This window comes from Vigna unguiculata, chromosome 3, assembly GCF_004118075.2.
Source record: "Vigna unguiculata cultivar IT97K-499-35 chromosome 3, ASM411807v1, whole genome shotgun sequence".
Classification (NCBI taxonomy): Eukaryota; Viridiplantae; Streptophyta; class Magnoliopsida; order Fabales; family Fabaceae; genus Vigna; species Vigna unguiculata.
The window spans coordinates 46,035,721-46,047,632 of NC_040281.1; the positions used below are offsets into that span (position 1 = coordinate 46,035,721).

General features: G+C 29.5%; 1 protein-coding gene across 1 annotated transcript; it reads right to left on the reverse strand.

The window, feature by feature from the left end:
* Positions 1-9,925: 9,925 nt before the first annotated feature.
* Positions 9,926-11,676, reverse strand: LOC114179303 (probable WRKY transcription factor 15). Its single transcript, XM_028065593.1, has 3 exons — positions 10,856-11,676; positions 10,566-10,694; positions 9,926-10,387 (listed from the first exon to the last, which is right to left on the reverse strand). Exons 1-3 carry the CDS (start codon positions 11,539-11,541, stop codon positions 10,228-10,230), a joined length of 975 nt encoding a protein of 324 aa, XP_027921394.1. The 5' UTR covers positions 11,542-11,676; the 3' UTR covers positions 9,926-10,227.
* Positions 11,677-11,912: the final 236 nt, after the last annotated feature.

An 11,912-nucleotide genomic window follows, 5' to 3' on the forward strand; every position in this document is an offset into this window, starting at 1 on the left:
AAGAAAAAGAATTTAAAAACTTTAGGACAAGAAAAAATGTGATGATTAAAATTTTACAAAACAAATTTCAAGAAAATATTTGGAGTTTTAAAAAGGATCTAGTAGTTGATGAAAACTTTAAAAAAGAATCCAAAAAGTTTAAGAAATGAAAATTCAAGAAAAGAAAAATAAGTAAAGAAAGTGTAACAATAAGTTCTTGTTTTTGAACGTGAAGAGTTTAAAAAAGCTAAGAAAAATGAGAAAATAGAGTTCAAGAAAAAGAATTTAAAAACTTTAAAAGAAGAAAAAAATGTGATGATTAAAGTTTTATAAAACAAATTTCAAGAAAATATTTGGAGATTTAAAAAGGATCTAGAAGTTGATGAAAACTTTAAAAAAGAACTCAAAAAGTTTAAGAAATGAAAATTCAAGAAAAGAAAAATAAGTAAAGAAAGTGTAAAAATAAGTTCTTGAAGATGTTTTTGAAAGTGAAGAGTTTAAAAAAGTTAAGAAAAGCGAGAAAATAGAGTTCAAGAAAAAGAATTTAAAAACTTTAAAAGAAGAAAAAAATGTGATGATTAAAGTTTTATAAAACAAATTTCAAGAAAATATTTGGGGATTTAAAATGATCAAGAAGTTGCTAACAACTTTAAAAAAGAATTCAAAAAGTTTAAGAAATGAATATTCAAGAAAAGAAAAATAAGTAAAGAAAGTGTAAAAATAAGTTTTTGAAGAAGTTTTATAAAATGAAGAGTTTAAAAAACTTAAGAAAAGTGAAACAATAAAGTTAAAGAAATGGAATTTAAAGACTTTAAGACAAGAAAAAAATGTGATGATTAAAATCTAACAAAACAAATTTCAAGAAAATATTCGGAGATTTAAAAATGATCAAGAAGTTGATAACAACTTTAAAAAAGAATTCAAAAAGTTTAAGAAATGAATATTCAGGAAAAGAAAAATAAGTAAAGAAAGTGTAAAAATAAGTTCTTGAAGAAGTTTTGATAATGAAGAGTTTAAAAAAGATAAGAAAAGTTAGAAAATAGAGTTCAAGAAAAAGAATTTAAAAACTTTAAAAGAAGAAAAAAATGTGATGATTAAAGTTTTATAAAACAAATTTCAAGAAAATATTTGGAGATTTAAAAAGGATCTAGAAGTTGATGAAAACTTTAAAAAAGAATTCAAAAAGTTTAAGAAATGAAAATTCAAGAAAAGAAAAATAAGTAAAGAAAGTGTAAAAATAAGTTCTTGAAGATGTTTTTGAAAGTGAAGAGTTTAAAAAAGTTAAGAAAAGCGAGAAAATAGAGTTCAAGAAAAAGAATTTAAAAACTTTAAAAGAAGAAAAAAATGTGATGATTAAAGTTTTATAAAACAAATTTCAAGAAAATATTTGGAGATTTAAAAATGATCAAGAAGTTGCTAACAACTTTAAAAAAGAATTCAAAAAGTTTAAGAAATGAATATTCAAGAAAAGAAAAATAAGAAAAGAAAGTGTAAAAATAAGTTCTTGAAGATGTTTTTGAAAGTGAAGAGTTTATAAAAAGGTAAGAAAAGTGAGAAAATAGAGTTCAAGAAAAAGAATTTAAAAACTTTAAGTGAAGAAAAAAATGTGATGATTAAAATTTTACAAAAAAAATTTAAAGATAATATTTGGAGATTTAAAAAGGATCAAGAAGTTGATAACAACTTTAAAAAAGAATTCAAAAAGTTTAAGAAATGAAAATTCAAGAAAAGAAAAATAAGTAAAGAAAGTGTAAAAATAAGTTTTTGAAGAGGTTTTTGAAAATGAAAAATTTTAAAAAGTTAAGAAAAGTGAGAAAATAGAGTTCAAGAAAAAGAATTTGAAAACTTTAAGAGAAGATAAAAATATGATGATTAAAATCTAACAAAACAAATTTGAACAAAATATTTGGAGATTTAAAAACAATTTATGAAGTTGATAAAAACTTTAAAAAGTTATTTAAAAAAATTGAGAAAATAAAATTCAACAAAAGAATATTAAATAAAAAAAGAATAAAAATAATCAATTTAAGAAGTTAATGAAAACAATGAGTTATAAAAAAGTTATGAAAATTGAGAAAATGGAAATCAAGAAGAAGAATTTAAAAACTTTAAGAGAAGAAGTCAATATGATGATTACAATTTTTCGAGCTAAAATTCAAGAACACAGTTAGAGATTTAAAAAAAGATCAAGAAGATGATAACAACTTTAAGAAACAATTAAAAAAAATCAAGAAAAGAACAGTAAGTGAACAAAGTGTAAAAATAAATAATTCAAGAAGTTAATGAAATTCACGAGTTAAAATAAATTAAGAAAATTTATAAAATAGAATTTAAGAAAAAGATTTTAAAAAATTTAAGAGAAGAAGTCAATATGATGATTAAAATTTTTCAAGCTAAAATTCAAGAACACGGTTAGAGATTAAAAAAAAAGATCAAGAAAATGATAACAACTTTAAGAAACAATTAAAAAAATCAAGAAAAGAACAGTAAGTGAAAAAAGTGTAAAAATAAATAATTCAAGAAGTTAATGAAATTCACGAGTTAAAATAAATTAAGAAAAGTTATAAAATAGAATTTAAGAAAAAGATTTTAAAAAGTTTAAGAGAAGAACTCAATATGATTATTAAAATTTTAACAAAAGAATATTAGAATAAAAAATAAAAATAATCAATTCAAGGAGTTAATGAAAACAATGAGTTGATCATATATTATGATCATATATATGATCAACTTTTAGTATCTAATATTTTTTTAAAGTTTTCAAGAAAAATAAAATTCAATAAAAGAATAATAGTAAAATATAAAATAAAAATAATCAATTCAAGGAGTTAATAAAAACAATGAGTTAATAAATAAAATATTCAAGAAGGACAAGATAAAAATTTGTAAACAAATTTCAAGAAAATAATTATAAATAAATAAAAAATAAAAATAAATAATCCAAGAAGTTAAAAAAATAAAGAGTTAAAAAGAAATTAAGAAAATTGAGAAAATAAAATTAAAGAAAAATAATTTAAAGACTTTAACATAATAATGGAATAAGACGATTAAAAATTCAAAAAACAAATATTTTAAAAATATTCAAAAAATTGAGAAAATAAAATTCAATAAAATAATAATAAATAAAAAACATAATCGATTCAAGAAGTTAAAGAAAACAATAAGTTATAAAAAAATTAAGAAAATTGAGAAAATAAAAATCCAAAAAAAAATTTAAAAATTTTAAGAAAAAAACTCAATATGATAATTAAAATTTTTGAATAAAATAATTCAAGAAAACAAAAACTTTTTACATTTTGTTATCATTTTGTTACCATTTTTAAAAAAATAATCAAGGAGTCAACGAAAATAATGAGTACAACTTTAAAAAGAAATATTAGATACTAAAAGTTGATCATATATTGAAAACCTGAAACTTGTTTAAATTTAAATTTTTTATATTATGAAATGAATGGAAAATGATAACAAAATGTAGAAAATAAGATTTTAGATTAGATCGCATCACAAAGTACACAAAGCGATTTAATACAGATAAAGAAACCCAATATAAACGTTTTTATATATTTAAAAGATTATAATATTTAATATGTTCTTAATATTTTAATACATTATTGTTAATATATAATAAGAATAACATTTTTTTATAGCTTATTTTATTATTATCCTTGTCAAAAGTCTAGCAATCATCTTAGTTTTATTTTTTGTTTAATTAATTATTAGGAGAATTTTTTTAAAGAAACATAAATACCAGGATGATCAAACGCCGCGTCCAAAATATTGATGATGCTACTCTCTTCTTCTTTTAAGACCTACAAACAATTTGCAGTGTCCGTCATGAAAGATATTTTTGAGGTTGGATGCCACTTTTCAGTTTGTGGTGTAAAAGGAAGCCAACGGAGTGTGGGTGAGGAGGTGGGAGTGCCACTTTTCCGGATTCTAGAATCCGTAAGTATTTTTTACTTGGACAACCAAAAAGCACCTTTTGATTTCGGATTACACAATCTGCTAAGGATAAAATTGGAACTTTAACATTTATGGAGGTGCAGGAAGAAAAATATGGAGGTTCAAATATATATACAATCCGTCCAAATTACTGTGCTAATAGTTTAAAGCATGGACCAACCTTTAACCTATGGAGTTAGTTTAATTTTGTGGCTGGAGATTCTGTAGAAGGGGTATTACTTCCGCATCCTATCATTTTCTTTCTACATTCTATCACTTATTTTATTATTTTCAAAATTCATTCTCCGGAATATAATAAACCATTCCAGAAATCTCTTTAGAGAAATCAAACACTCTCCTCTCTCAAAAAAAAAACATTTTCCGTGAAGTGTTTGATGAGGGTGGGAGGTGAAATTTGAAAGGGAGCAAGAATTTTAGCTTTGCTTAAGTTTAAGCATTTTTTTTTTACTCTCTAGTTACATTGCATGTTACTCTTAGATTTTGAGAGCTCTTAGATTTTGAAAATGGTGTCAATGTCTTATCTATATTTATTAGGTTTTTAAGAAGGGTATCATGGGAGAGAACAAACACTAATGAGACCTAAACACAATCACAGAAGGTATTGACACCACTTTCAATTCAAAACCTTAAAGCGATGGGTTTATAGGTCTTTATTCTTATATAATGTTATACCTTTTCATTTCTAGCCAATACGAGACTTAGACTCACACTTGGATTCCAAACAGTTACGTATTATATAGGATTTTTGAGTTAAATATGTTTTTGTTCTCTTAAATGTCGGTAAAAATATATGTTTGAAATGTCAAATAAATTTAATAAAATTTAGTTAAAAGAATTAAATTCATATATTTTATAAAATTAAAAAATTAAATTGGACCAAAATTTAAAAAAGAAACTAATTTTGAGATAAAAATATATTTACTCCATAATTGTTTTATCAACCCATGGTTTCCTCTCCACCTAATGGTGGTATGCAGAAGACAAAATTAACCCTGCACACGTTTTCGATTATATTTCGTCTCTTCAGCTTTGTTTGTTTTCTTTTATTCCCTAGCCACCAATTGTGTTGACTTTGTTGCTGGTGGGAAAGGTGTAAGATTTATGTTTTTGTTTTTGTTTTTTTAGCTATGCACATATTTTGTACTACATGTTCAGAAAACTTTCTAGATTGTAAAATACGAGACTTATATATTATACAATTTGAGTGTATAATTTGGAAGTCGATTCATCATCTAAAACATACGGTAAATCTCAACTGATCGAGTCCAATTATCTCTAACTTGTAAATTTAATCGATACAAAGATATATAATAGTATTTCAATTTTTTCGATTCTATTATGATTTTTCATTTATGAATGTTGATAAAATCCTTCCATCTAGGGATGTCAACGGGGCGGGTAGGGTACGGGTAGTAGCTTCCCTGTACTCTACCCGCTAGATAAATATTTGGCCCGTATCCATACTCATATTCGTCGGGTATCCGTTATGCGGGTACCCGTCTATTTTTTTCATACCCGCGGATATTCACGGGTAACCGCGGGTATTTACAAAATTATTTAAAAAATAAATATTTAATCAAAAATTCAAATAAAATAAAATAAAATACATCACTGTTATAAATTTTAAATAAATTTCAAACTAACTCAAGTCCATACAAGTCCAAACAATTATAAAAATAAATATAAAATGACGTTCAACAGAATGGAAATTCTTTAATTAGTGTTTTGATCAACAAGTTCACTTTCTCCGATTGATTCCTGAAAAATAATCAAATAATAAACCTCAACTGTCACGTGCCAAGTATTCTTAATTTGATTCCATCATTTGACAACAAGCATACCATAAACGTCACTATCTATATATGGTTTGATGTATATGCCCAATTTCAAAGAAGGAAAAGAGAAAAATGTCATGGAATGTACTTGGAAGAAGACATCGTACCAATACTTGGAGTTGAAAGAATGAAGACAGAAGACAATATGTGCAGCTTATAAAAAATTAGGACAAAATATTTTTTACTAATATATAATATATTGATTATTTTTGTGAATTAAAGTTTAGCGGGTACGAGTATCCACGGATACGGATACTATGATACCCGTACTCGTTCCGTTAACATGCAGGTATCAAAAATACTCGTACCCACGGGTAGCGGGTATCCATTTTTAATATCCATTTCCTACCCATTGCGGATTTTATCCGCAGATACCCACGGGTACGGATATTTTTGACATCCCTACTTCCATCTAACAATACCTTAAAGTTATTTTTAGATTTTTGGATCTAAAAGTTATTTAAAATAATAAATTATAAAATGTGCAATACAAAATAAATTTCTATATCCAAAAATAATTTTTAAATTGTACAATTTAAAAATTCTTATGAAAATTTATTCTAGATTTATGAAATTTATCCTAGATTGCAAATTTAAAAGTCACTTATATGATTTTTGGACTGTATAATTAAATTATGGGTTAAATATGTTTTTGGTCCCTCAAGTTTGAGCGAAATTTGGGTTTAGTCCCTCATCAAAACTTTTGACCAATTTAGTCATTCATCTTCCAAAATGCGTGAATTTAGTCCTTTTAACCAAATTTTGTTAAGTTTATCTAACATTTCAAGCGCATTTTATGATAGTATTTAAATTATTTATACTGTTTGACACATTTTTGCTTCAATGTTAACTTAAATACTATCATGCGCTTGAAACGTCAGATAAACTTAACAAAATTTGGTTAAAAGGACTAAATTCATGCATTTTGAAAGATGGAGGACTAAATTGGTCAAAAGTTTTGATAAGGGACTAATTCCAAATTTCACTGAAACTTGAGGGACCAAAAACATATTTAACCCTTAAATTATTTTTGTAGCGTCTTGTCTTTTGGCAATCTTCTTCCATCCAGAATGTTTGAGACATCATCCCAAGCTTTGTGACTAATCCTTCCAATGACAAGGATAGACTAGAAAGTTCAATAGTTTTAGAAATGCCAAGATAAAAAGCATTGTATAGAGATGAAAACTAAGGGGGGTGTAAAAGTAAAAGAAATACCCATATTTTATAGATGATGTTTGCAGTGGTGAAATTGAATCCTCTCGATACAAAGATCTCCTACCATTAAATCGCAGTGGAGCTACCAAATCCAATTTCATTCAACTTTCTTAAATCGTAATTGATTCCACTTCCTACTCCCACTACCATCTTAAACTTACTTACACTTTTTTAGGGTTTACAAGGGTGTTTAGTGACATGACTCAAATATGAATCACCTTATCAGCTTTTGAAGGCATAAAGAATTAAAGGTCGGTTGAAAGCTCAGCATTTTGGTGGGAGATTTTCTGGATTTCTTAAACTAAAAACACGCTTTCAAAAGAACATATCAAACCCTAATACACAAACGTTGTCATATTGTCATAGTAGCATTAGTCTTCCCTTTTTTTTCACGTTTTAATACCATTCGTTCAGTCTTTTTTTCATCGTCACTTTGACTCTCCATCAGTTACACATAAGCATGACACCCAAGGTTGGTGGAAACATTGACCATCAAACAATGTTTTCTCCTTTTGTGTTTTTATTGTTATATTTGCTTATTTGAGGGTTTAGATTACCGTGTATCACATTGTTTACAGTTTCATTCAAACATCTTCTTTTGTATTCTTTATTCTTAAACAAATTATAAAATTATTTGATTAACTGTTTCTGGAAATATCTAAATATAAAAAATTAAACTACAAGTATTGTCTTCAAGCTAATCGTGACCAACTAATTTTAGGTTTTACAATCATTCATTGAATTCATAAAGATATTGATTCAAAATTCATTTTCATAGTTTAAAAGGGAAATGATTAAATATACATCTTTATGTTAAATATTGTATTCGGTAATAGATATGTTCTAACTAAAAAAATACTAAAACCAATAAGTTAAAAACATTCAAAGTAATCTCCCTCTTTTCTAATTCTCCGAGTCCCTTTATGCTCATCCTTCTTCAACTGTCTAGATTACTCAACCTTCTATTTACTTCTTTACTCCAATATTATGTCTTTAACCTCTTCTTTTTGTTATTTGACCTATTATTTTTTATGTATAATTACCCTAATAATTATCGATCAAGTCGGCATCTTATATACTTATCATATTATTTGACATTAGGTTTATTAATCCAACTGGTATTGAGTTTAACACCAGCCAACTATCTTAGTCTTAACATCACAAAACATAAAACTAAAAAAGATAGTATAATTTAGGACAAAAATATATAAGACCAACTTGAATTTTTCTAACAAAGAACTATTTATGAAAATTTATTTTCAACTCAATCCAAGTGAAAAAAAATAATCTAGCAGGAAGTTTGGCACCATTTTGGAAAATTTGATAATCATTGCATACTTTTAAATTTCCTTGTATATTACATTATTTCTCCTAGATCAACCACATGACTTAAAAAAAATGAGTAACATGTTTCACAATTCACTTTTTATGGCTTTATCTTGTTTTTGTCCTAACTTTTTCTTTGGTCGGTTAATTCATATATATATATATATATATATATATATATATATATATATATATATATATATATATATATATATATATATATATATATATAAATTTTGGTTTGTATTTTTGTAGCGCTTCATCAACCACAAGGTAATAATTGTCATCTGCAGAACCTACAATTTGGCTTACCCCAGGTTAAGTTGCTGTAATATTTTTCTTTCTTTTTTATCCGATCTGAACAAGTTCTTGTAGAAGTTTTATTATTATCTGTCATCTTTAAAATCTGTTCATCGTGTAAACGTGTGAACGATTTTTTGTGGCTCTGATGTACACACAGAGTTGTCTTATTAGGCGAGTCAATATGTAATAATAATCTGGGAAGAAAAATTGTCTTCTCGGGAATTCTAACTCAAGGAATAAAAGTTTGAAGAGAGATAAAGACGCAATCTAAAATTATTGCGTTATTTTACGCATATTTTACAATAATTATAAAGAACTATTATTAGTTTAAAAAGGAAACCTGGAATTTGCATTCTTATAATTATAAAACCAACTCTAATATTGATCTTTATAAAATAATGAGTGGTGGATTTATGTATTGATTTTGAGGTACATGTGAAAAGACCTTGAAATTTCCATTATCGATTTATAGTATTGACAGGTTTTATACGACTTTGAGCTTAACACATACGGCTTCTCTTTTCGTAGAAGTAACGTGTTATGTATGTAGCTAACAGGTACCAGTAACGTCGAATTTATTCGGGAAAAAAATAAAAAATGGTTAATAAAATAGGTGCATAGGTTAATATTAGAATGAAGAGTGAGATTTAGATGGAGAAGATAGTGAGGAAATGAGTTGAGAGAAGCAACGGGAAGAAAAAGAAGATGTGAAAATGAATGGTGATCGATTGAGGGAGGCACATGTGTGAGTGAATGATGAAATCGATAATGATGAATGAGCGAAGGGGGACCCTATGAGCGCAACAAAGTTGACGTTAAGGCAAAGGCAAAGCTAGCAAAACAACAAAATTGGTAACAAGGTAGGACCCTTCTCGCTGCTATAACTTATCAATTCCACACCCACCCATTTTGACTTTCCCTTCGGTTTTCCCACAACACACAACCTCTCTCTTCAATGCAACCCTACCCTTTTTTCCACAACCCAAACCCTCCAACCATTTATGCATTAAAAACTCTCTTAACACTTTCCTCTTTCTAACGCATCACCCACCTTCACTCATTCTTCCATTCTCTCTCTCTTACTTAGTCAACCGTCTCATACACGACATGTCCGTCCTCTTCTGTCCAATTCTTTGACTAGGTCCCTTTCATTGCTTTTTTCTTCACTTTACTCTTATCAAACAAATTCAAAGGAAAACCCGTTGAGTATGGAAATCCATCCATCCCACAAAAAGTTCAGAAATGATGAGTATCCAAGATAAGCACCAAAGATAAAGTAAACCACATTCACCAAAAAGCAAAGCTTAAAAGGAATAAAACCAAAACCCACTTGCTTTCCTAATTTTCAGATTCAAATCCACCACCACCTTACAATTTCTTTTTTAATGAAGCAACGGATTCACAATGATTCAGCCTTAAAGAGAATGAGAAAAAAATAAAAATAAAGTAAGAAGAATCCAATAATATTGTACAGGGAAAAGGAACACCCCACTAATTTGTTTCGAGATTAATGCCCTGACTAGAGTAAAGTTGGTATTGAACAGTCCCATAATTACCCCGTTGAAATCTTGTAAACCTGATTAATGGTTACGTTTCCGATACACCTTCAAGATGATTCAAGAATAAGGTTAGTAGCATCAGCCGCAGAGAGAGTGTGATTGTGCTCCCCCTCGTAGGTTACCACCAGCATAGCTGGGTCATCCAAAGCTCGCTCCACATGCTTTCGCGCTGGACACCCTCTCACGCTACTGCACTTGTAGTAACCCCTGTAATTAAAAATTATCAGCACCCCTCACTCCTCAAACATTCAAACTAGGTCCTCACAACCACCATAAAAGCAAACCAATAATAAATTGGGTCTACTTTTAAGTTTTGAAATTCAAGAGTCAACTTTCATGTCTGCAAATTACCAAATTACCAAAACCATAATAATACACGTAGTACCTTGGATGAGGGGATCCTTTGATTGGTTTCTGTCCATACTTTCTCCAAGAATAATCATCCGGTGGAATATCAGCCATCTTCAAGCTTATAGCCGGTACCCTCACCACCTTCCTCAACCTCATTTTCCTACTGCGCCACACAAAACCTTAATCTTCAGAACAAACCATCTAAACTAAATTGCATCTATTTCTAAAACCAAAATAGACAACTAAAAAAAAATGGAGCGAGTTCAAATTGAGTCACGAAAAAAAAAAGTAATTCGGAAGAAAGAGGTATAGTCGTTGAGATACCTCTTTTTGGAGCAATGACAGCGGCTAGAGGAGCTACCGCACTTTCCAGAAGGCAAGTTCTCAGAGCTGCACTTCCTCTTGAAAGAGGAGGAGGAGGAGAGGGGAGGCTTCCCGGCGGATGAGACGTGGGAGAGAGTGGTTATGTGGAAAGAGCCCGGCGGCGGCGGAGGCGGCGAGGAGGAAGAGGGTTGTTTGGTGTGGACGTCGGCAGTGAGGGAGGAGATGAAGGAAGTTGCAGGGGAGGGGTAGGAGAAATAAATGGTTTTGGAAGAGGAGTCGTTGAGGGTGGTGTCTGTTTTGGGGATTTGGTGCAGAGGGGTGGCGTGGAAGACGGGAGGCTGGGAGGGTTGTGAGGAAGGCGGCGGAGGAGGAGGAGGAGGAAGAGGAGCTCTTCGGAAGCGGGCGTGGCCGGTTGGAGTTGGGGTTGGGGTTGGGGATGGGCCTGGGCTTGGGTCTGGGCCAAGTAGCGAAATGACATTTTTGAACTTGGAAACTGCTAGGTCAGCGACGGCCTTGCAGTCGATTGCTATTTGATTGGAGGAGTTGTATTGTTGGGGAGTCTGAGAGAGGAGTCTGATGAGCTTCTCGACGCTCTCCAAACCGGAGGCGGCTTCCTGGACGGCATTTTCCTCTGCTTTGGTGGTGAAAGTGGTGGTTCTGTAGCCTGTCATGAGCTCCACGGCCATAGTTGTGGCCACTACACCATGGGAGAAGAGGGATTAAGAGAGAAGGTGGTGGTTGACAAAGTGAAAGAAAATAATAGGAGGAGGAGGAGGGTGGGGAATGGTTAAGCTTATGGTTATGGTCAAAATGGGTGCTATAGATTCGGCTGCTTTGGTCCACTAGGTGACTGGACTGTCACGTTACCCTGTTTCCGTCAAATTTTAGTGCCATCCCATGCCAATAACCAATAACAATCAAACGGACAAAACAAAACGCCTTCTTCTCATTTTAATTACTAAATTATTATTAATATTCTATTTTTAAAATTAAAAATAAATAACTGTTCAAATTCAATTACCATCATATATAATAATTTATAATAACTTAATTTTCT

Bases quoted from the DNA above. Each gene is read 5' to 3' on its own strand.
- LOC114179303 (XM_028065593.1), bottom strand. From the start codon at position 11,541: ATGGCCGTGGAGCTCATGACAGGCTACAGAACCACCACTTTCACCACC. The intron at 10,695-10,855 runs GTATCTCAACGA...TGTGTGGCGCAG, and splicing joins TGTCATTGCTCCAAAAAGAG to TAGGAAAATGAGGTTGAGGA. The intron at 10,388-10,565 runs GTACTACGTGTA...TTTTAATTACAG, and splicing joins AAAGGATCCCCTCATCCAAG to GGGTTACTACAAGTGCAGTA.